The sequence below is a fragment of the Strigops habroptila genome, chromosome 5 (genome assembly GCF_004027225.2).
Source record: "Strigops habroptila isolate Jane chromosome 5, bStrHab1.2.pri, whole genome shotgun sequence".
In the NCBI taxonomy this organism is placed as follows: Eukaryota; Metazoa; Chordata; class Aves; order Psittaciformes; family Psittacidae; genus Strigops; species Strigops habroptila.
The window spans coordinates 40,398,543-40,423,623 of record NC_044281.2 but is presented as its reverse complement, the minus strand read 5'-3'; the positions used below and the strand labels follow the sequence as shown (position 1 = coordinate 40,423,623).

At 45.0% G+C, this 25,081-nt stretch overlaps 2 protein-coding genes across 4 annotated transcripts in view; both read left to right on the top strand.

Annotated features, from left to right (window-relative positions):
• Positions 1 to 14,304, top strand: part of PRKG1 (protein kinase cGMP-dependent 1) — a 481,254-nt gene extending 466,950 nt beyond the window's left edge. For all 3 annotated transcript variants that reach the window (XM_030487822.1, XM_030487821.2, XM_032919960.1), the window contains 6 exons: positions 1,262 to 1,403; positions 3,595 to 3,758; positions 4,695 to 4,817; positions 4,915 to 4,977; positions 5,962 to 6,028; positions 10,210 to 14,304. In XM_030487822.1, coding sequence (XP_030343682.1) covers positions 1,262 to 1,403; positions 3,595 to 3,758; positions 4,695 to 4,817; positions 4,915 to 4,977; positions 5,962 to 6,028; positions 10,210 to 10,308 — 658 coding nt within the window. In that variant the 3' untranslated portion in view covers positions 10,309 to 14,304. The remainder of the gene's footprint in view (positions 1 to 1,261; positions 1,404 to 3,594; positions 3,759 to 4,694; positions 4,818 to 4,914; positions 4,978 to 5,961; positions 6,029 to 10,209) is intronic.
• Positions 14,305 to 16,653: 2,349 nt separating this feature from the next.
• Positions 16,654 to 18,077, top strand: DKK1 (dickkopf WNT signaling pathway inhibitor 1). Its single transcript, XM_030487549.1, has 4 exons — positions 16,654 to 16,845; positions 16,969 to 17,125; positions 17,234 to 17,344; positions 17,535 to 18,077. The coding sequence occupies exons 1-4, from the start codon at positions 16,654 to 16,656 to the stop codon at positions 17,783 to 17,785; spliced, it is 711 nt and encodes a 236-aa protein (XP_030343409.1). The 3' UTR covers positions 17,786 to 18,077.
• Positions 18,078 to 25,081: the final 7,004 nt, after the last annotated feature.

The following is a 25,081-nucleotide window of genomic DNA, read 5'->3' as shown; positions in this document are numbered from 1 at the left end:
CATCCAAAGGACTGACCAGAAATCAAAGATTAAATTATTTTTTAGTTACCTAGAATGATTTTTTTCAATTCTTGCTTTTCCTAACAGCATGCCTTCTCTGGACCATTAAAACAAGAAGCGTAGCAAAGTTAGCAGTGCCAGGTTGTATTTTTCATAGTCTTGGTCAGATCCTGATAATTTCATTGTTAATTCTCTCAGCTTTAAATTGTGGTTCTGCTGCCACCTAGCTTAGATGTGCTTCTGAGCTCAGCCAGCTCCCACCGCCAGCTCCTGGTGGGCAGGGGGATATGGTGCAGTTTATGCTGAATTTACGTTTAACACTTCAAGTCCTAGCAACTGTAATTTTTCTGCCTTTTGTCTTGGTTATGAGTATTAGTATGGGAGTTCTTGATCTCTAGAGCTCAAAATAGCTTTACCCCCAAAACTCAAAGGTTATGATAAAAAAAAAATCACCTTTTGCTTACAAGATAATGATTTGTAAATTTTAATTCCATGAGATGAAACTATAAAATGAAACCTAAAATATTTCGGATTTGAATGTTTGGTATGAAGGTGGATTGAGGGCAAAGATGCTAACTTCAGAGATGGAAATCATAGAATCAGAGAATAATTTGGGTTGGAAGGGACCTTAAAGATCATCTAGTTCCAATGCCCTGCCATGGGCAGGGACACCTTCCACTAGACCAGGTTGCTCAAAGACCCATCCAACCTGGCCTTGAACACTTCAGATGTGGTCCATCCGTTAAATCCGTCTCCAGTTTAGAGACGAGGATCTTGTGCAGGATAGTGTTAAATGCCTTGCAAAAGTCCAGATAGATGGCATCAGTCACTCTTATCCCATCATAGAAGGCCACAAATTTATCAGACATGATTTGCTGTTAGTGAAGCCATGTTGGCTGTCACCAGTCACCCTCTTATTGTCCATGTGCCTTAACATAGTTTCCAGGAGGATCTGCTCTATGATCTTGCTTGGCACTAAGGTGAGACTGACTGGCCTGTAGTTCCCTGGGTCTTCCTTTTTTTCCTCTTTAAAATGGGGGTTATATTTCCCCTTTTCCAGTCAGCAGGAATTTCTCCCAACTGCCACAACTTCTCAAATATGATGGATAATGCCTCAGCCAAAGGTGAGTTTAGCAACAGGCACTTTCCAGGTATTAGAGTGATTCTACTGAACTATATAGATATTTTAACAGTAGAGTGAAGTCAAATAAGGGTAGAGATCTAATCACTTTATCCCCTTTCCCTCTCTCATTTTATGTAGAGGTTCATTTGAGGATTCGACAACCAGGTTTTACACAGCATGTGTGGTCGAAGCTTTTGCCTATTTGCATTCCAAAGGGATCATTTATAGGGACCTCAAGCCAGAAAACCTCATTCTGGATCATCGAGGTTATGCCAAACTGGTGAGTGCCTACAACATCTGGTTTGTCAAAAAAAGTCACTGCTGCTAACTGATGTTAGGGATAGAGGAGAATACAGGATTAGCCACAGAGGGTCAGAAGCAAAGTCCTCCCAGCTCAGAGTCCTGTCTCTGATGGTTGCCATCAGTAGATGCTGAGATGAGATCAGGGCAAGGGTGTTGTCACCCACCACCAGGATATTTTGCCGACCTTCAGCAGGCTGAGGCTCAGGGTACAGTTGAGCTGGGAAACACTAATTTGGGCTTAAAATTCAGATCTGTGTTCCTGAAGAGGAAAACTTTCGAAAAGAGCATCAGGAGACATCAACCTAGCTGTTTTGAAGCTAGTGAAAGACTAATAGATAACTTCAAGATAGGTGTATTGGTGGGAGAGCAGGAGGACTTAAATCTGTTGGCTTTAGACATGATTGGTGAAATGAATTTTGTACACTGCTGTTTCTATGTCAGATTCTTTGTGTAAGCAATTATAAATTCATTCTTAATGGAAAATGGAAATATTATTCATGACTCTATCATGGCAAGAAATGATTATTATTAATTGCTCTGGATGGTGGTGCTGAACTGTGGCCAATGCAGCTTCTTGCTTTAGGAAGGCCACTTGTGTTTTAGCATTGATAACACTCCTGTCTAATCTGTGCAACCTTCTCTGGGACAACTGCATAAGGCTGTGTATGAAACTGGTCTTTTCAGAAGGTCATGGTCCTTCCTGGTGCTGTCCTCCTGCAAGACCCACCTCCTCAAACCAGGATGGCAGCATGTGCAAGACCTCCACCCCCTAAACTAGGGAGTTCCTTATGAGTTTCACTGTATTGCATTATTCACTGAAATTACTTTTTTGCCTTGAAAATCAATGTAGAGGTGCCCTGAATGTAAAGTACATCCCAAATGGCCAGGTGGTACCATGGAGAAGGGGAGAAGAAAAGAAAGACTTCCCTTGGTGGGAGGTGCTGGAGCACTTGGTAAGCCATCGGAAGCAACACACCTCTAAAAAGAGCTGCATCCAGGAGGGGCTGATGCCCTCCCTGAGAGTCACGGGGGCCAAGGTCTCTGCTTCTTGGCTTGGGGGCTCTTCACTGCCTTTGGGAAGGGAAACTTGGGAGTGACATCAGCAGCTAGGAGCAGTAAGTCAGACCATCATTATCATGGACCTTTATAGCCTGGTGGCAGCCACCATGTTTCACTGTGACATTAAGCCTAATGAATTATCCTCTACAGTATTTTGCTAAGGCTGGGGAGCTCCAGCAATTTTTTTGTTAATAGAGAGCCATTAGGTGCAGGACTGTCCTTCTCTCTGCCTCAGGAGGATCTGGACCTGGGTGTCTGCTGGTCCCATCACTGTCCCCCAGCTCCTTAGACATTTTGATCTCCCCCCAAATATGTCCATGATAGCACAAGAAGTGTCCCAAATCCTTTGTGGGACTGTAACCATGTAGGACATTTTGCTCCTGACCAGTGCAGGTATAGGAGCATCTCACAGCCATGAAGGGACAGCAGAGTTTTCTACAGACCACAGCTCTGGGCCATCACAGCACCAAGGCAGGGAAGGGCAGAGGGGTAGAGCTAGAAATACAATAAGCCTATTAATATGAGCTCTGCCTGGGCCCCAAAGGACAGCTTCAATTCCCAGTATAATTTGATTTTCCATACTTGCTGGTGCCATAAGGGCACTGCTATGGGGATATGCTGCGTTTTGTGATCCCACCAGCACATTCAAACAGCCTCAAGTGAATTGGGAGGGCACTTGTTTTACTGTATCATTCTTTGGCCTGGGAGAGAAATCCGAGCTTTTCAGTAGCTGCCAAAATGGTCAGTATTTAGCCTAAATAGTTGCTTGTTCAGGTTAAAGCTGGGAGTTTAAACAAACAAACAAACAAAACAACAAAAACACAAAAGCAAAAATGAATGATACAAAGTTCCATCTCCCAAGAAACTCTTGGTGCCAGCATCTGTTCTTCTTCCTTCATGAAACTCTTCCTTTTATATTACAAAGGATAAATCGACGAAGAGGTCATTGCGGTTGTCTGGTCCTGGAACAACCCACAGTGCTTTAGTTAGGAGAATATTCCTATGAGGAAACCTCTTTTCTGCTTTGCTTCACTTCAAGAGGAGCAGAGCACATGGCTGACATTCCCTCTCGTGCTCTGTCCTGATGGGTACTCTGCTCCTTTCTGCAGGTCGATTTTGGCTTTGCAAAGAAAATAGGATTTGGAAAGAAAACATGGACTTTTTGTGGAACCCCAGAGTATGTAGCCCCTGAGATCATCCTGAACAAAGGTCACGACATCTCAGCAGACTACTGGTCACTGGGAATCTTAATGTATGAACTCCTGACTGGCAGGTATGGGCATCGGGGCCGGCACCGCTGCCGAAAATAGATCCAAATATTTCTGCCATTGTCACCCTGATTAGGCGAGAGGAAGGTTCAGAGCTTGTGTGTGCTTGTAGTGGCACAGCACTGTGCTGCTGAACCTAATAATTATTTTTTCCACTTTAAATCACAGCTTCCATGCAGACCTCTCAAAGGGCAAGACATTAGCAGGCTTTTTATGAAATGTTGTAAAATTACTCCAAAAAGTTATTTTTGGCCATAAGTGAGCTGAACATGGTGGTGAAAGAGAAAGGATTTGCAATTTAACTGGGAACTGCAGTGATGGGCTGCTGCATGTCTGAAAAGGAGGAGGTAGACCATGGGGCCTCGAGTCCCTATATCCATCCCTTCTCTTACGTAGTTTTGGATGTATATATTACTGCTGATGTTGGCAGTAGAGGTTTCCTGGCACTTCCTCACTTCATCCCCCATCACTCGCTCCCAGGATTCAGGAGCTGGAAAAGCATGCATCACTTCAACCTACTTATCCTTTGGGGATGGACCCAAGCCACTATTCTGTTAAACCGATGGAAACCTAATTAATCCTCACTGAAAGCATGTCATATCACCATAAGCCAGCAAGCATTGCTCAGACCCTTGTTCCTCGCGCTATTGGTACATGGGCCATTATGGAAAGAAGAAGTTTAGCATGTGCTGCTCTGGAAAACTTTACTCTTTGATACTTCCCTGCAGCCAGCATTACTGAAATCCGGACAGTATCAGAGCTCCTTGACTGAGAAATTGTTAAGATTATAGAAAGCAAAGCATTGCTTGTTATCATCTGCCTCTTCTCATTTCTGTAGGGTACTGTTTTGCTTTGGAGTCTTTTTTTTTTTTTTAATCAATCCTAAATGCTATTTTAAAGACAAGCTTTTAATCTTCTCTATTTTCCTCTCCCCTTTGAAGTCCCCCTTTCTCAGGTCCAGACCCCATGAAGACCTATAACATCATACTAAGGGGAATAGACATGATTGAATTTCCAAAGAAGATTGCCAAAAATGCTGCTAATTTAATTAAAAAACTATGCAGGTAAGCACAGGAAATACAATTACCTTGATCTTGTTTGCAAAGAACTTAGTTGTTCAGAAGGATTAAGAAAGTAACCAATTTGTTATTTGTTTTATAGGGACAATCCATCAGAAAGGTTAGGGAATTTGAAAAATGGAGTGAAAGATATCCAAAAGCACAAGTAAGTGTCTCCTCCACCAATCATCAGATCCAACCCACAGAAACATGCATTTCAAACACTTCATATATCTGCAAAATAATTTCTAGTATGCTTTAGACTCTAATTGAATTTCCATCAGACTTGTTTTCCTCCAGTGTTTTGTATAGATTCTAGTCTTGCCTCTGAGCAAAATGCATTGCACATTGACCATTATGCTTTAGTCTAATGCAAAAGATCATTTGAAAGCAATCCAATTGAGCCACTGCCTGCTTGGATTTTTTTGGTTTGCAGAATCACTTTCCAAGGTTTTCTTCGATTTCCCTTCCTCTCCGCAGCCCAACACACTTTTTCTCTATCTGTAAAACATTAATTCATCATCACTTTGGTCTGATGGCAGAGTTGTTAAGTGATGTCTTACAAGGTCCTGCTGGAGCAAGATAAGAACAAGTTAGAGACCCATCACAGAAGCAGGCCTTCTCATCCATCCATGCTGGTCCTTCTCCCATACCCAGAGCAACAGAAGTGTATTGGATGGAGATTTGGGGTGGAAGGGGCTGAAGGCTCAGCTCAGGGCTTATCCACTCACCTAAGCTGCCATGGCTTGAGCAAACCTGAAGTGCCCAAACCAGGAGGACATCCCTGTGCATGCCCTTAGCTCCCAATCTCACATGAGAAAAGGACATTAGAGGTCTCATATGGGATGGATTGACTCTATAGAAAGAAAAGTGCAGCTACCAGGACATCTGCAGCGAGGAACAGTCTTTTGAGCACTGGTAATTTGTACTTGCCATGCTATCACCACTCGGTTGCTACACATGCTTCATTTTCAGTCCCAAAAAACCCATATATAAAGTTGACAGGAAGCATTATTAAGGCTAATTAGACAATTTGAAGATGATGACTGCAGGAGATGAAACCCACTGTTTAAGCAATTTAAATTTAATTTTGTGCTACAGAGAGATTTTCACTGTATGTGTAACTGTTTCATTATTCCCTCCCTTCTAGATGGTTTGAAGGCTTTAACTGGGAAGGGTTACGAAAAGGGACACTGACACCTCCTATAATACCAAGTGTAAGTTTTCTTAATTATTTTCTCCTTCACAGCCAATAAGTTTCTTCTACATGAATGTTACAAGCTGCAGGCACTAGTACACTGCAGTCAAGTGGCAACAGCACGTGCTTTATTTCTTCTGAAGATGCTTGAAGAAGTCGAGACATTTCCAGCCTTATTTGGTCTCCGGGCAGTCTCTTCCAGGAGAAGGCAGTTTGGGGAGAGCATGACTGCGATGAAATGCCCTACTCAGCAGGAGATCAGGGCAGGATCACTCACTACTACACATTTTTCTCTTTTGCAACTGCTTCACTTATTTCTTCGTCTACTTTTCACATTTCAGTGAAGAACTGCCACTTTCACCCCTTCTCTCAAATGCGTCCTCTTTCTTCCTCCTTTATTCTTACTTCTTTTGGCAAGGCAAGTGGGATTTGTATGCCATCTCCCTTTTCTTTTGCATTAACCTTTTCTTCTGTCTTTTCTTTTTTCCTGTCTCTGTCCCCTACATGAAAAGCCCTGTTACCGCTTAGTTTATGTTTAACTGGGAGCAGACATGGAGGGACGGCTCGACTCATTTTCCTTTGGAGCAAAGCTGTTCCTTTGATGTCTTTGTGAGCTCTTTACCCACAAAGCCTGCCACAAAGGGAAACCAAACAGGATTAGCTGATAGAAATTACCTTGGCCCCTTCTGTTCTGCAGCCTCCCCTCCTTGTTTCAACTTAATCCCTTTCTCTCCGTGCCTCTCCCGCAGGATCACGAAGAGAATGACATTAGCAATCATGTTTAATTGCAGCCCCTTGCTCTGTCCACCCGTGGTCCGGCACCTCCTGCAGCAGTGGCAGGCACAGCTCCAGGGCTAAATCTGCCATCCAAAAGTTTTCTTACCAGCTATGAAAAAGCAAGGCGGTTTTGCACCCCCCCCTCACCTTTTGCCCTATGTAGAAGTTACTGACAGTCAGTGGGGGAAAGCAGGACTTTGCAAATATCTGGCTAAAGCAGGATACCCAAAGAACACATAAATGTTTTATAGATCAAAACTGGTTCTTCTGGTAAGCTTCTTTTTAATGACTATTAATTTGTCAGCAGCACTGTTCACTACATTTCAAAATCACAAAATAAAGTCAAGTTTGCTCCTTTATATCCAGTTACAATTCCTTGTTTATCTGTGCAGGATGTCAGCGTAGCCTGAAATGCCCGAATATGTTTTTCTAATTGTTTTTCATGAATTTTTGATTTAGTAAGAACATTTCCAATACTGCTTTCTACCCAGTATATATATGGACCCTGAATGTCTAACTCTCAGACAGCACAACTAGCAGCAGTGACTTCAGCAGTATTTCCTCGCTGTGGACATGAATTGCTTCCTGACATGCCCAAGCTGGGATGTTGCTCCACCACCACCAGAAATGGTCTCTGCTCCTTTGACATTGCCTAGAGGAAGGCTGGTCTCCAGTCTATTGTGCAGGAAAGCACTTGTTCTTTGCTTTTTCAGTTGGGTCCAATGCAGTAGTAGAAAAGGGTTCTGTGAACACCCAGTTCACTTCGTTGGCATTATTTCTTCGCATCATCAAGGCTGTATATTCATGGGACAGCTGATGTCCTACCAAGGAACATGTCTGTGATTGCTCTCAAGAGAGTGATCTGCTGTTACCCTTTTGGCCAGCACACCACTATCAAGGCTGTCCAAAATAGATGGGAGCATCCTTCCCTCTTCAGAGGAATCCTTCTTCCAGAACAACTCAACGCTGAAAGGCATACGTTGACCTGATCCCAATTCAACACAGCTACCTCTTTCCTAGAGCTCTTAAGTGTAATATCTTCCCTAGACATACTCCTGAGATTTTCTCCAAAATCTTCCTCCATTAACTAGTGTATCTTGCCAACACCAAAGCTGTCAGTCCTGCTTAGCTTTGTTTTCCACGAGTTTTTCAGTTGCTTTGGCAAAAGTCCCAACTGCTGGTAAGAGCCATGTCTGAAAAGGGACCCAAAATACATAGCTCTGAGAAAGAAATCCATTTTAACTTCAATCAGTGCATCTCTCTAGTTCCTTGTTAGCTGTAAAGGAGCAAACAGGGCTAAACATAGAGACTAGATTTTTTTTTCTTTTTTTTTTTTTTTGTTAATTAAAAAAGGCCTTCGCCAGCTCTTAAACCCTAATTAGCAGTTATGTGGTACTACCAGTGAGGCAATCAAAAGCTGGTCTTTAGCTCTTATTCCATGGCATTTTAGGAAAGATCTCAATTTACATCCTGCTGCTAGGACATTGCTTCAGGGAGCAGCTGACCCTCAATACAACAGAAGAAATCTGTGACAGTGTCTGTCCTTAAAAGCTCTTCGGTCTTCCAAAGATGTGCTGTCTGGCATTACAGCTTCTGCCTTTGAGAAAGACCTGCAGATCCCTGCACCATAATTCGTCTCAAGCCCTTACGTTGTTAAGCAACCAGAAAGCTGATACTGACATTTGCACTTTATCTTCCTGGACAGGAGGTAACTTTAGAGAGTCCCTTCTTGACGGAAGAGGGCATTTAGAGGATGTTTCTTCCCATGTCTCCAACAGTAAAGAACTGCAGGCCACATAGGTGACCTGAACCTCAGAACTGTGGGGAATCACACAGAACAGCATTAGCATCACATAATGTCAATCAGTAGAGTAACAATTCATGCAACCTTGTTTTCCCTAGGTCATATTTCTTATAAGAAAAAGAAAACCCTCTATCTTTGAGGTGTTGGATATACTCAGCCTTTTTGTTCTGTCAGAAGAACACAAAATGCAATCCATTTCCCAAAGCAGGACTTACTTCCCTTAAAGACTCATCTAACCAGAGCTCAAAAAAACTGCCTGCTAGGTGCTTCCAGAGTAGACATCTGCAGAGGAGCCCCGGGGAGCTCTAGAGATGCTTTCTCCCAGTGAAGTTGACTTACGCACTGTCCATCACTGCTGAGAGGCTTCCGCAAGAAGTTCCAGCTTGTGTGCACCCTGGTGTGAATGGCCACACCAGCTGCATCTCTTACACTTTGGTAGCAGGTACCTTGTAACATACATCTCCAACACTTCCGCTGCCAGAGGGAGAGCTCACATGAGGTGGGCTGAGAGAGCCCATGGCACCATGGAGGAGAACCAGTGTAGAGCACCCCAAGGGTGAAGACCTGAAGGGTGGAGAAGCACCAACAAAGTAAACAGATCCAGATAACTCAAAAGAAACAAAATTACAGTATTCAGTACACAGTGAAGCATCTAATCAACCTGTAGTACTCCACTAAGCTTTTACAGTTTTTGTTTTTTTCCAAAATTATTTGGGTATTCGAGTCTTAATTTTCCCCAAGATGTTTTCAGCAGCAGGAAAGTGCTGATGCAGCTGGGCAGCAAATTAAATTTAGAGCTGAAGCTGGAGTTCTCGTTTCCCAAGGCTTACAGCAGCATCCAGCATCAATACATCTCCTAGGCTGCAGGCTGGTCTCTGGCTGTGGCTTTTCCACAGTTGCGCTAGAGAAATGGCTAAAAATGACAGTGTTTCCTGACCGGAATTCCAACGGCAAGGGCAGTCACCTCCAGCCTGCACGGGCTACTTGGGGTACAGCTTAAAGTACTGATTTTCTCTAGTAAGACACTGATTATTTTGGTCTGGAGAGCTGCTGGTCTGGTTTTGGTTTGTTTGTTGTTTTTTTTTTAAATTACATTGAATGTCACAGTGTAAGAAAGTTTCAGTCACACTGTGAAGTAAAAGAGAAAACCAAAACCACCATATTTGGCCTTCATCTTAGGAAGATGAGTTGATGAGTTTCTCTTGTAGGCTCACAAGACCAAGCAATACTTGTCAGGAAACTCAAATGTGGCAGGGCCCAGCTCACAGCCTCTCAAATTCAGGATCCTAGGAATCTATCCTAGGATAAATTGGAAATGGGGGTGGGGGGAAGTCCAGAGCTTTTCCAAGTCTTTACTGATGACCTTGTACCAATGGGTAGGGCAGTTGCTCTTTTGCTCTTGAACTAGAGACCCTAGAGGGCCTGGATCATTAGAGTAAGGGAGCTGTGGGAAATCTTCCTGGGATTCGGCAAAAAGTTGTGGAATGCAGAACTTCTCCTGCTTGCTGCACTTAGCAATGAACACTCTTGAATGACCACGGTTGTGAGATCAAGAGGAAATGTCTGCAGAGGTCCACTTTGATGACCATCTCCTTCTTGTCACTCTTTTCTTTCTGCAGGTTGCATCTCCAACAGACACAAGCAATTTTGACAGCTTCCCAGAGGACAGTGATGAACCACCCCCTGACGACAACTCAGGATGGGACATAGATTTTTAATGTATTTCTCTTACCTGCTTCTGCCTTGCTGAAGACAGCTTCCTGGGACATGGCTGCCAGCGAAATTGAAAGAATTGGGGAGGATTAGTGCTCGGGGTCACCATGATGCCTTGATTGATGCTGCTACAGTAACTACAGTGGCATTAGGACTTATTGCTTAGATGACAATAGTGCTCTTCACGTTTTATGTTCGAACTTAAAATAGCAGTTGACATGGTGGTCCTGACGCAAAGCCTTTCACCAGTAAAGAAATACGTTTTCTATCACTGCGATGATCTTGCTACACTCTTAATTATAAAAGTCGAGAGATATGTAGTTTAAGAAACACTTAATTCTAGCTGCAAGGTTCTGGCTTTATCAGTAGGATCAATAGTAATTTATTAAGTGCTGTAGCTAAGTACAGTGCAGGATTTGGGCTACTCCCACCCTCCACCATAGGTCTTCTGCTGTAGGCCAGTGTAGGAGCAAAGGAGGACCACAACAGTACTGGTCAAGGAGTTTGTGTCAAAGCAGTGATAAAATTTGTTCTTTTTCTTTCTGAGCAGTATTCATTACAAGAATGAATGTTACCATTCCTCTTTATTTTTGAGAGTTTCTTTTTTAGCCTAGTAAAACAAAAGCACAACTGCTCTAGACCCTGTTAAGGCAGATATGGGTCACTTTTCTCATACAGCTGAGAACATACTGTAACACGATATTTATTTGGGGTTTTTTCCTTTCCCTTGATACAAATACATAACTGCATGAAAAATAAATCATAAAATTAATCCATTTTACATATAAAATAGTGCTTAAATAATGGTCCTGTAATAAAGTGACAGCAGCCCACTGGTCTTATTGATTAGCTATTAGGCATAAAACTAAGCTTAACTTTCATCTTTTTAGAACCCAAAGGGAAAACATAAGACCCATAATGTACTTTATAGGTGCTATGTACATCCCTCATCTGTGAATATACCTACTCCGTCAACCACCACTTCAGAAATATGTAGCAAGAAGCATCATTCTCCATCATGCTCTTAGATAATTTTACATCTTCATGTCTGCATCTCTTCCATGTTTAGTACAAAGCTAGTTAAAATAAAAGGTGATACTGGGCCAGTTTTCTGGCTCTGTTTGTAATATTGCCCATAAAAATGTAATCCTAGTGCCTCACCAGAATAAGAAACACCACAGGAAAGTCAGTGGAATTAAATGGAAAACCTATATTGGATGTGTTTGTGCAAGATTTCCATGTCTCTGCTGTACCAGGACCCCAGTGACCGTGTTTAAAGCACGGGGATAGCTAGAGCTGAGTCAGCTCTTCTGGAAAAAAGAGCTGGGGAAAACAGTGTTATCATGTGTACACTTTTTCTTCACTTCCACTGTTTTTCCTTTGCTTGAATAGTGTCTCTTCTGATTTATAGGATATAACAGGAGTCTGTCTTGAGTGCCTGTTTATTGCATATACATGGGACTAAAAGTTTATCCCATCATACCAACAAGAAACATCAGCTTTCAGTCTTTGTAACAGACCCTGCTTCAAAACATTAGCAGGTGCTCCCCCATTTCATCTCAGAGCTGCCAAGAGCTGTTGTATACACCGGAAGTCGAAAGATCAACTCTTGCTAAAAAGTCACTCATATGACTTTTGCCTACATAGTACACAGAAAATGTATGTTTTAACAGTAAAAATGTTTCCCTGTGCTAAAACCCAACTCTTTCCCATGTTTCTAATGGAAGGAACTTAATAGAGTGTATTAGAAAGGTATTTTTCTCCCCTTCTTTGACAGCATTGACAATGTCTGATGTTTGATAGCAAACTAAAGAGCTCAGTCATCGTGATGCCTTTGAAACCAGTCTGTGTCTCTGAATTTCCTTTCGAATTTTCCAAAGGGTGAGGCAACACCATTGGCACAGTAACTTCAGGTTATTTCTGCTATTCATTAATCATTAAAACTTTGTTTGCTTTCAAAACCATAGGGAAAAGACAGTAACTACTGGCTTCTCAACCTTTATCTGAGGGATGGAAAACACTGAAAGCCAATGCTGAGTACTAGGGCTAAAATAATCACTAGGCATCTTAGCAAACAGGCTGCTAACTAAAAGCTGAATTCTTTACTTGCATCCCCCTGTTTTTTCACTCGATGCTGCAGTGACATTGGAGGAGAAAAGTTTTTGCATTTGGTAACTTTCTATAGAGGTACATAGAGAGGAGTTTGTCCCAGAATAATGATATTCAGTAGCTGAGATGCAGTTGTCAGTCAAGGGGTTGCCGGGAGGAAAAGCATCACTATGAGTTTGGGGGCCAACCTGAAAATGTTACAGGAAGAAGGTTTTAAAATGGGCTGATGAGTTACTTTTCTTTCTCCTGTCTCTTCTTCCTTGTGCCAAGCACGGTAATTAATACCTGCAGCGTGCAGCATGCACTATATGGAATATAAGTTTATTTTGACATCAAACACCTCACTTGACTTTCATCACCTTTCCTAAGCATACTTTAAACAACATACTTAGCATATGTATATGATAACCACCTTCGTTTATAAGTAATATATTTGAGTTGCATTTTTTATATATATATATTCACAACAATGGATTGCTTCTGTGTTTCCACTTTACTGTCCTTTCTTCTTTTAATATATGGGACAATGGCATATCTACATAAGGGGAAAGCAGCTCCCATATTTAAAATGAGTATATTAAGGTTGGTGTCATTAAGACACAGATGATCTATAGCTGCATTATCCATAGCAAACTCTTATTTAACAACAGGACCACAAGCAAATATTTATGTAAATAGGTATTTTCGTGTTGATATTTTGTGGTACACATATAACTTTTTCTTTTAGAGTTCCATGGCATTATTACTTCATTCTCTTATTTGTAATGTAATGTTTTTAGATCAAGGTAGACTTGAATTAATGTCATAACTGTCAGTATTATTAAACTTTATGTCAACTGTATTGTTAACTCACCTGTCCCATAGTTTTAGAACATAACTAGCTATCTGGCATTGTTGCAAGTGCCTTAAATCCATGGCATCCTATAAAAAAAGATTACAAATTTGGTGTTATGCTGCATGACAAAGACAAACACACCTCAAAATGTCGTCCTTTCTTAGCTTGCTGCGTTTTACAGTTCTTTCTGCTACCAATTTCTAAGCCTTTATTATATAATATTGATGAATTACAGAAATGATGAAGTTGTTCTCTTATTTCTGTTCAATGTACCAGAGCTGTGTATCTGTTAATGAGATACAGAGTCATTTCTGTGAAATGTATAAATGTTATGTGCAGGTCAAATTAATATATGACATCCTATCAGTCCGTAGACAGGTATTCCTGTTTTGCTAAGGTGTGCAGATTCAACCCATCGTGCTGTCCAGCGCCAACCTCCTGTCTTATACAAACCCCTTTAGAAATCTCCCACACACAAAAAATTATGAGCAACTCGGTGTGCAACCTGACCTGCGTGTTTTGACCTGGAAGCCTGACTCAAAGGCGTAGCTGGTTTGCACCACTCAACAAAACAGGATCTGTGCTTTTCCCCTGACTCCTTCTATATGCAAACTACTGCGGAGGCGAGCCCTCGGCGCTCCCACAAAGCTGAGCTGGGAAGCTGGAAGCTCCTTGTCCTCCACAGCTCCCTGGCTGTGTAAACCAGCCGTAACACTGAGACTTGGGCAGTTTTAGAGCCTTACTGGCAAAAGGAGAAATTTTTGTTTGGAGTTGCCCATTGTCCCAAGTCCCAGTTTACGCTGTTTTTACACTAGCCATTTGTTTTAGATTCTTATTTTTTCCAGTTTTCTTCCTACATAAAAGAGGTTTTGTTTGTCAGACAAATGTCAGTCATCCACCGGTCACTGGCCGGTGGTATTCTTTTGATGTAGATTTAAGAACTTTTTTTCATAAACTTTAACCGCTTTTGTTTTGCTCTGTATTTTCCCTGCAGCTGTAATTGCCGAGTGCCTGTTGTATACTTTATAGAGTTGAAATAAAAATAATTACTTTTGAACGACTTGTCAATGGCTTTCTTCCACAGCAGAAGCCAAGCTTGGGAGAGGAGTTCTGATTAGTGATTAAATTGGGGGGTTTATTCTCTCTTATGATGATATGCAGTAAGACATAAATAAAATTTATGGTACTTAGAGATTAGGACTGGGATCCAGATTTTATGCAGGTTGCAAAGGCAAATGGCCACAGTTACTAGAGGACTTACTGAGCACTGGCACCACCCTGAGTAGCCTGGCCAAAGAAATCTGAGGCTGCTGGGAGGTCCTACTTCAAACAGGGTTGGCAGTAAGTGAGCCCCACAGCTCTATTCCAACCAAATTATTCTGTGAACACGCTAACCAATAAGCACATTTGCAGAATGTTTATTCTTCAGAGATGAAGAATTCACTTTATATTTTGATTGTTACCAATATAAGCGAGTCCAGGGCATGCAGCTGGGAAGAACCATATTTCCAGCATGTGTTGCATCATCCATAGACGGGATGTGACTGCAAACAACAACTGTGTCAAAAAACAATGATGTCCTTGTCATCACTGTCCCTCATGGAAAATGCCAAGATGTGGTGATAGAGCCACAGCTTCTAATGGCAGTACAGCCATGGGATGTCATGAAGACAACAATTCTGTGTGCAGGATGATGTGGTGTTCAGGATGCTGAGACTCTGTCCATCCCAATAGGTTTAAATCCATCCCTGAGAAACAGCTCAGCCCCTGAGTGACACAGTTAAATCTCAGCAAGGTCAAGGTTAAGAGTGTACTTCAGTGCTATGTGGACACAGAAGTAAAAACTGGGGAAAGGAGGGATATAAATTCGGTAACTGCATAAGCAGGAGCCGGGAAACATTGAAAAATGATTTTGCAGGATGCAGCAATCACAGATACCAGTTAATAATACAATAAAAAAACAGGGTGACCCTCACCTGAAACTGCAAGGGGAATATAGGGGCTTGGGGGCAAGGTGTGGCCTTCATTCTTGCAGGTTAAAAGAAGCCAGGCCCTGGTTCCACCTGGCTGTGGTGGGGATGTCTGCTGAGCGTTGACAAGCAGCACCACTTCCACTGGCAGCTGTGTTAGGTGCTCGCCGAAACCTTCCCAGATAATTATTAGCCCAGCTTGAGCCTCTTGGGCCTGAAATACCTGATAGCAGCTCCCACAGAGTTACAGCGATACCCGTTGCGCTGGAGGCGGGTGAGCACTGCTGAGGTTTTGATTGCAGGACTGTGACATCTGAAATCACCCACCCTTGGGGGAATAAATATTTATGGCGGGCTGGGGCAGCGCTGAGGTGTTTAGGCTTTTTTTTTTTTTGTTACTGTATTTTCTTTCAAACCCAACTAAAATAAATAAATAAGAGCATTAGGCCGTCATCATGAAAACCCAATTTAATTAACTGGGTTTTGCTAACGGCGCTTGCACAACTTCCGGGGGGGGGCGCGCTGCCCCAGCGTGGCCGCAAGGGGGCGCCGTGTCGACAGCCGAGCCGCGCTGCCGCTGAGCGGGGGGCTCGGAGGGGGGGGGGGGGCGCCGCGGCGCCCCGAGGGCGCCGGTGCAGGGGCCGGGGAGGCGGGATGAAGGGGCGAGCGCCCCGCATCAAAGTGCCGGGGAGCTTCCCCCACCGATGTCGGTCCTCCCCTTCCGACCGAGGCTCCCGGGCTAGGGTCAGGCGACTGCGCGGGAGTGGGGAGGGGGACACCGATGGGGGGGCTCAGCCCCTCCCATGTCCCGTCACCCCACCCCACCCTCCCCAACCGGGCCGGGGGGTGACGGGGTGCCGAGCGGCCCCCTCCCTTCCTGCAAAGTCGCGCTGGCGCCAGGAAGGGCGCGGGGGAGGGGGGCGCAGACTTATAGGAGACCAAAGGACTGCCTCTGCACCCGGGGGGGGCGGCCTTTCTGCACCTCATCGTGGCTCCTAGACACTGGGGGGGTTGTATGGGGCGCCCCCCTCCCCCCGCTTCTTTTCCGTCCCTTCCCGTCGGGCGAGGCGGCGCGCCCGGCTGGAGACAGCGGCAGGGCATGCAGAGCATCTGGCTGGGGACCGGGGTGGGGTGGGGGGTGGGTGTCTGCCCTCGCCGTTGCGAAACCCCCTTCCCGGGCCGGCGGCCAATGATGGAGCCCTCGGGGCGGGGTGGGGGGTGGTTTTGGGGTCTCACAACCCCCGGGGACCCTTTGAAATCCCATCTGCCGTGCCCTCCTCCCCGAGGGGGCGGGCGCAGGAGGCAGCCCCCAGGGGTATAAAGGCGGCGGCGGGCAGCGCAGGTAGCTGCTGCTTGGGGGCCGCGGGAGCTTCTTCGCCGAGAGGAGAGCACCGGGGACAAGGGGCTGGGAGGGGACGGGACGGGACGGGACGAGGATGCGAGGGCTGGTGGCGCTGCTGGCAGCGCTCAGCTTCGCGGCCCCGGCGGGGCGGGCGGCGGCACCCGGCGGCGCGCTCAGCTCCAACTCCATCAAGGGATCCCCACCGGGGGTAGCGGCCGAGGCCAGCGCCCCCCCCGCCGCCCCATTCGACGGCAGCAACAAGCCACCGCCGGCCGCCACCCGGCAGGTAGGAGATGGGTTTCACTGGAGATGGAGAGGGGGTACACACACGGGGGATGGGGGCACACACTGGGGATGGGGGGGTGGCGGCCGCGCTGACCCCCTGCGCCTCCTCTCTGCCCCACTCCAGCCTTTCCCCTGCGCCGAGGACGAGGACTGTGGCCCCGAGGAGTTTTGTGGAGGTGCGGCCCGCGGCGGGGGCGCCCCGCTCTGCCTCGCCTGCCGGAGACGCCGCAAACGCTGTCTGCGCGACGCCATGTGCTGCCCCGGCTCGACCTGCAGCAACGGTGAGAGGCGGCAGGGCTTGCGGAGGGGGGACGACACGCTGGAGGTGCCCGCGGGAGAGGTTGTTGGGGTCCATTCATGGCTGACAGCCATTCTGCTGCCTCCCGCAGGGCTCTGCATGCCCCCGGAGCCACCCCTGGGAGCCACCGAGCTGGATGAGATCGGCATTGAGATTTTGACCCGACGGACGCCTGCTCCCGCCTGGCTCCCCACTGCCAAAGGTAAAAGTGTCAGCTGTGTTGTGACCCTGCTGTCCCCTGCAGGGCTGCCTGTCCTGCCCCACTGACCCCCACAGAGCAGCGCATGCTGTGCACCCTGCCTCACTGTCCCCTATGGGGGATGCCCACCGTGCCCCCTCATCCCCAGTGGGAGCATCCTGGGCTGAGCACATGCCACGCTGTCCCCACACAGGTGAGGAGGGGGACTTCTGTCTACGCTCGTCAGACTGTGCAGCCGGGCTGTGCTGTGCCCGTCACTTTTGGTCCAAAATCTGCAAGCCGGTGCTGCAGGAAGGGCAGGTGTGTACCCGGCACCGTCGGAAAGGCACCCATGGCCTGGAGATCTTCCAGCGGTGCCAGTGCGCCGAGGGGCTGGTGTGCCGCCTCCAGCGAGAGCATGGCCCTGCCGATGCCTCCCGACTGCACACCTGCCAGCAACACTGAGCATCACTGGATGGACAGGATGGAACAGACTCCGGCACTGCTGGAGCAGAAGGTTGTTTCTCAAGGGAACTACTTTTAAGCAACTAATTGCAGTACGTTACTGTGTTGTGAATACTTGAGCTGGCACTTAGCTGTACATAACGCTGGGATTTTTAGTGACTGTTTATTCCGAGGGCGCTGCAGTGCGCCCTGCAGGCCGTGACTGTGACTTTGTACACACTGGGATTTTAAATCTCGGTCAAAGAGATGTGACCGTCTGTTTCTGAGCGAATAAACCGTTCTTTAAAAGCTGCCTGCGTGTGAGGGGAGATGTGACCTGGGGTGGAAATCCCCAAAGGGGGAGGGAGAGAGGGGTGGCTCACCATTGATACCCAGGGGAAAGGCTGTTTGGTTATCACTATTTATTCAACTGGTTTTTAGGAATTAACAGTGTGCCACGGTAGCCGCCAATACTCTGGCTGCCATATTCAGGGCCAAGGATGGGCACCATGGCCAGGGCTCTGGGAAGGAAAGGCAAGTGGCAGCGAAATGCGCTCCTACCCAATTTTTCCATGGGGTGAAGAGGGAGCGAAGGATCACTGGAGGGGCTGTGTGGTGCTGGACTGTGGCATGTAGCTGACCACGGGATGGGTGCTGAGGAGCACAGCGGTGTTAACTGGTCCATCACATAATCTTTGTTCCATGTGCAACAAAGACTTTATTTTTCACTTAACTTTGCAGCCTGTTACTATGAGTTTTCTCCCTTTTGGGGTGGCTTGGAGGGAGGGAAAGCTGCAAGCACGCATTTTTTTCACATCCCCTTCAGCTTCTAATACTGTTCACCTGTTGCAAGTGTTTGTAAATGTGCATGGAGTGAGCGTGGGGACAATGACGTGCAGTATGGGGCTGGTGGGCAGCAAATGCAGTGCTGGCAACTCTGTCCTTTGCCTACCTAGCAGGCTACCCTTGGCCACCCTCCAGTGTGTGGAAGGTGTTCAGGATGCAAAACGATGTACAATCCAAAAGTGTTTTGTACCTGAAGTCCAAATCTGAAACTGTGGCCCTGAGGGCATCATGTTCCATTTGCAGGGATGCTCATGTAGTGCTACATCTTGTTTTAAAATGTGACCTGCTTGCTGATGTTTGGTGACCCTAGCATTAATGCTGCCTGTTTAGGGACTTTGGGGACTGGACTGGTACATGGGATTATTGAATATGAACATGAACTGCAGCTCTTGCAGGTACCTGCAAGTACCAGCTGCTGCTAAACCAAGCTCACAGCTACAGAAAATGCAGAAGAGGGAGCACATAACCCCATGTAGAGGGAAATGATTAAAAAGGAGCCTTCTGCTTCACAGGCAAGGCATCATCCCCAGCCTGGGAAGTCAAAATATTCATTTAGCGCCAGCAGGAGCTCAAAAATGTGGGTAAATAGTACCTGAGCCCTGACCTGTAAATGGGGTCACAGGGAGGCAGAAGCAAAACAAAAGGTGCCTGTGCCCCCAGTACAGGGCATAGGCACCTGGAAGATGGGTGAGAGCATTGGTTTGCCCTGAGGAATAAATAAGCAGCATCACCATGCTCCCTCCTCACCCAACAGATGCTCCATATTTCAGAAATACCTGAATTAACATATGCAACCTCCCCGGCCCCTCCCCTCCCCGGAAAAAAAAAAAAAGAAAAAAAGGCAAGCATATGGGAAATTGGACAGAAAAAAATGGGATGTGGGATGTTGGAAGCTGCTAAGTTTGAACTGGCAGGTGTATTCTGATCTGGATCTCACGCACCTATCCAAAGAGAGCAAACGTGGAAAGCTATGTTATTTCAGCACATGACACACAATCCAGTAACACCTGTAGTAAAAGGCATTTCAGGATGCACTTCCCCCACTTCCCTCCTCTATAATGAAATTGTTATCCCCTAAAAGACAGAAAAAACCCCATATTCTAAGCAAAGAGAAGAGCTAGTTAAAAAAGCAGGTTTTGGTGGACAAGAAGGTTTAGCGCCTCTTGTTTACTTGCTGTTCCTGATTATAGGGCTGGAAGAGCTAACAATAAAGCTCTATGAAGTTAAATATTGTTATTTATAAGAATAAAACCCCAGAGCATTGTAAAGCAGCCTCTCCTAATGACTGGTTGCTGGCAGCACAGCTTTACAGCCTGCTGCAAATATAACCCTTCTCCTTCATTTCTCAAATTAAATCCTGCATCATGCACAGCCAGTGGAAGGGTGGCTTCAGCCCTGACAAAGCATAAATAAGGATAGTCTCACTGCCACTGCCATACAGGCAGCATAGCCCTGTGCAAAGCATGAGGGTGTAGTGCTTGCCCTGCTCATCCCTTAAACTGGGTACCTTGTAAACTGGGTACCTTGCCCAGCTTAGCAGAGGCATAGGAAGGGAGCTAGTGATACCCTCTCCAAAGTTTTACCTTTTGAGGGCCTATAGGAGGGTAGATAAAAAAGCAGCATGTAACGAGGTGGGGTTTGGGCCTCTGCAGTGGTAGAAGACAGTATTTAAGGGGTCCACTCCTTCACATACTCCTCCTGACAGCTACAAGTGTGGTATTACAGGTTTTAAAGGTCCTATTCCCTTCAATATTGATTTACAGGGCAATTTGCTATTAATTTGTCTAATTGTTGATTATTTTTTTAAGACTTTTCTGACCTCTTAACCACTGGCTTGTTAGATATCTTGCATCTCTGCAGTGCTCAGCTAAAAGTGACAAAGCAACATCCCAGAACCCAATAGCCCTAACCCAGCCCCAAGATTACATGGGCTGTGTAAATGTGGATGGCTTCAATGATTCGAAGGGAAAATTGAATCATTCTTCCAACTATGCTATGATTTTCCTGAGATGATTTTTCTGCACTATGGATACAGGCTTCAAGGAGATTTCAAGATCATCAGAAAGCCCCTCTCTGCTGTGCCCAGTGACAATACTGCTCTAAAGGCATTAATCTTACAAAGGAAGAGGGGGTTACAATGCTACATGGTAGTTTTTACTGTGATTTGTGGTGAAATGAATTTTTGGGGAGACAAATACTATTTTCTTCTCATTTTCTTCCTAAGCTCTTTCAGAAACTAGTTTTGCCCCAAGTTGTACCCCAAGAAATATCCTTTTTTCCTTTTAAAACAAAGCTTTTAAATAAATATTTGTGCTCCTCCTGCTTCCACCGATCTTCACATCACATTTAAAACTAAACCTCCATGCCAATAAAACTGCTTGTCCGAGGAACTTAGCTCCTCTCTATACTCATGCAGTGCAAGACAGGGTTACAAAAGTCCTTAAATCCATCCACAAACATTAGGACGATTAAAGTTCCAGGGTTGTTTTTTTATACTCATCTCTCCTGACACAGAGCAGAAAACTGAACATTTTGGCTTACAAAGATGAAAGCCCTGATGAAAGTACCTGAACAGGTACAGCAGGTGAAAGCCTTTATGGGTGTAATGCAGTACAGAAAGCTTTTGAGGTTTTCGATTTTTTATTGTTTGTTTGTTTTTCCTTACATTTGGGGTGGGGTTTTCTTGCAGGGTGTTAACCCACCTGCTGAAGCTGTTCTTTATTGTCTTTCAGTTGAGGTCTTGGAGAAGTAAACTTTGATCTTATTTGGAGTGGGTAGCAGAGCATCCAGGTAGCCCAGCTCTGCACCACCCCTTGTAGAGCATTAAAGGTATGTTTTTCTCCATTCCTTTCACTCCTTCAAACACATATACTACATCCCTGCTAAGCCAGAGTGATGTTTATTACTATTTTTTTTCCCAAGTAGCGTTTTTCCCCTCTCCCCTCTTTGCCCCCCCCAGTGCCTGACTTGTGTCCCTAATTTACACCTTAAGAGGGGGGTGAGGATAACCGAGATACTTAAGGAGGGCACTTCTGGGTAGAGCTTCTAATCTACCGCCAGTGAGGGAGGGGACCCATTAGCAGGTGATTTCAGTGAGTAATAAGTCCATCAGCATGCAAATGGCTGTGGTCCGATGAAAGAGTTGGCTGGGGAGGGTGAGAGGTGCAGCTGGGCCACAATGGGGTGTTAAGCCTTTCTCCTCTAAGCAGCTGGTAGGAATGGCTCCCACCTTTCCAAATCCCGGGTCTGAATGGTTGGATGAGTAAAGAGAAGCTACTGTAGATGAATGGATGGATATTGTGGAGCGGACAAAGAGTCAGCGTGAATTTTGCCTGAGAAAATAGTGCTTTGCTAGTCTAGGAGAAGTGGTTAAAGGAATCAACAGGGAGGTAGAGGAACGTGATCCGTCTGAGTGCTAAGACCTTGGTGAGGAACCTCACTAAAGGGATGAAGCTGCTGCTGCTGCTGGAGAAAACAAAGTTTGCCCCTTCCTTTGAAGTAACTGGGGAGTAAGCCATGGAAGCAAATAGGTGTTGCTTGTAGTGGAAGGAGGTGATGATGTCCTAAAAGGATGGATGCTGGGACTTGTGCTGTACAGCTCTTAATTTCTTCAAAAAAAAAAAAAAAAAAAAAAGTTTGTTTGTTTATTTATTTGGTTTGTTTTGTTGGGGGTTTTTTTTTAATAGTAAGTCTGTACATGATACAGAGTCGGGATAGGTAAATCTGGAGAAAAGACAAAAAATCCCAGTAGCAGACTAGCAAAATATTGCAGGACAACATGGCAATACCAAGTGACTCCAGAAACATATTGTACAGCAGAACCATGGAAAATAAAGGGTAAAGAGGTGAGGCGAGAGTATGCTCCCATACAAGGCAAGGTTTGGCAGCTCTTCTCAGCTGGAAAAGAGCTGACTAAGGGGGAGTATGAGAGATCTGTAAAGATGTAAACAATGCTGAAGAGGTGACCAAGTGGTTATTTTTGTTTCTTACAATGCAAGGAGATGGACTGCTCAGCCAGTGAGTTTAAAACAAACCCAGCACACTGCCTAGTTGTGTAACTGATGGCCACAAAATGAAAACTCATAAATTAAGTCACACAGGGACAAGGCAATTTCATAGAAGACAGAGGTTCGGATGTGATTACTGGCTGAGGAAATCTCTAACTGCTGATTATTGGTAGTGGGAAGGATGATACTGGAAGCGTCTGAGGGTTGGATTTTATTTAATTATTACTTTTGTTTTTCTTTACCATCTCCTTAAGGCCTTTCTGTTGTCTCTTTGAGAAAATGATCTTGGGCTGCAAATATGTGGATGTCAGACCCCTAGGAAAGTGTTGGTCTATCTTCATTTATTCATTTATAGCTTTAAACTAAACTTCATCTAAAGCATGTAATTGGTTCAAGATGCTGACTTTGAGAAGAATAAGTGATTGTGCTAGAGCTTCCATTCATGGAAGAACGACCCTGGCAGGCAAGCAAGCAGTGACTCTGAGCCCCATCTTGCCCACTGTTGTGATGTTCTTGTTGAAATGACCTCCTGAAACTTCAGGCTGATGTCAGTGGCACATCCTCCATCTGTATTTGTCGTGCCCAGTGAAGGACTTCTTGTAGAGTTGTCTAACCACTTTTTCCATAAGGTGGATGTGCTTTGGCGGGGGGGGGGAAAGAAAAAATTAATTTTACTGTGCACTACTTAATATTCCTGGGTTTCATGAGTTTGACTTAAAAATATGTCAATGCCATCATAAATCACAAATGAACAGAAGGCCAAAGTGTGGAAGAACATGTTCCAAAATTGGTTCACTTGCTCTATTTTTTTTTTTTTTGTTTAATCCCAAAAGCCAACTAACCACAGATGAAAGTATTTTTATGTAGTTTTGATCTTGCACCTTGACATTAATTCTCTATTTTCTGTTGATCTACAGGTGGTTTGTAGCTTTATAGCTAGTCTTGCGATATACAGGTGGCACTTCAAAATGACAAATTCACAACTTGGAAAGAAGGCAGATAATCCTGGTCAGATAAGACCTGGAATTAACAGTTCTTTTTCAGAATAGTTGGATTCACATAAGCAACAGTAAATAAAAGCTACAATTAATTTTAATAATTTATTTTGGTTTGCATATTGCAGAAGAATCAATTGATATGTAGCAGGATGAGAACAGGTGGTATAAAAGATCCAGCCATGGTCCATTTCTTTAAAGTGTGGAGAGCCTGCCTTGAATCCTCCTCTAATGAAAAGGATTTTTTTTGCACCCAATGCCAAGCTGAGGTCATCTGTCTCTGGGAGGAGTTTGGGGAGTTTCACACAACCAGCTTGCAAGAGAACAGGCTGTGGTCCATGGGGTAAAGTAGAAGAAGTGAAATGCTAATGGAGCCAATTTCCATTACAAATGTCTGCCAGAGGTCTCTGCTCTGCTCTTTCCTCTTTAACTTGTATATGAGTAGGTCTCTGCTGGTGTTAGGTAGCCCCAAACTGCCCATCCACCCAAAGGACTGGCCTGTGCTTATCCTTCCGTGTCATGGTGGCTTTGCTATCCCAGACATCTCACATTAGGGAGGCTTTAGCTGCCTTAGATGGGAGGAATGCCTGACCATAAATGATCATCCAAGAAATGTAATTTCTTTTGGCTGTAGCCCAGCCTGTATAGAGGGATGAGTGATGGGCATGAGCCTGTTTTTTTCCCCTATTTGGAGACTTGCTTCTTGCATACCACAACCCATGGGCTCCACTTGGAGAGGAAGTAAAGCAAGAGTCTGGAGCTGGTTTTAGACAGTACTTTATTCCATTCCCATCCACAGGGATGACTTAATCTCATGGGCTCTTGAGCTTTCAGCCTAAAACACAAATGCTTGTGCAGAAATCTGCTTCTACATGTAGTTTTTTTTTTTTTCTTTTTTTTTTTAAGACCATCAGGGTTACAGAGTGGCATGTTTAGGCATCTCTTTTCAGGCATCTTTGCTGAGGAAACAGTCCAGCCTCTCTGTCCCCAGACTGGTTAGGGCCAACACCTTCATTCATGGGCAAAGCTCCTACTCAAACTCAGCATTGCCCCAGAGTATTTGTGTAAATTTTAGAGAAGACTTATTCATGCGAGATGTTGTCTTGGCTTCCTCTTTTCAAGACAAGGTACCATTATAAGCAATATTGAAGTATTTTGTCCCATTGTGTGTTGGGGAGAGCTTTCAGCTCCTCCTTGGTGAGGAGTTCCTTTGGAGGCAGATGAGGACTTTCTAGTCCATGAAATCTGGCCATGTGCCAGTGACCTACTCTACTTCCATCAGAGTGATAAAGGGCTAATCCCATTCCTGAAATGGATGCCCTTTGCCTGAGTAGTCTAATATTATTTCCATCAGAAAGCCAGCAGTGCTTGCTGATAGCAGCTGCTGTCAGCCCATTTGTTCGAGCAACTACAAAGCAGTGGGAATGTAAAACGTAAGCCTTATGACCCAAATCATTGATGTGCTTAAA

Bases quoted from the DNA above. Each gene is read 5' to 3' on its own strand.
- DKK1 (XM_030487549.1), top strand. From the start codon at position 16,654: ATGCGAGGGCTGGTGGCGCTGCTGGCAGCGCTCAGCTTCGCGGCCCCG. The intron at 17,126-17,233 runs GTGAGAGGCGGC...TGCCTCCCGCAG, and splicing joins CGGCTCGACCTGCAGCAACG to GGCTCTGCATGCCCCCGGAG. The intron at 17,345-17,534 runs GTAAAAGTGTCA...GTCCCCACACAG, and splicing joins CTGGCTCCCCACTGCCAAAG to GTGAGGAGGGGGACTTCTGT.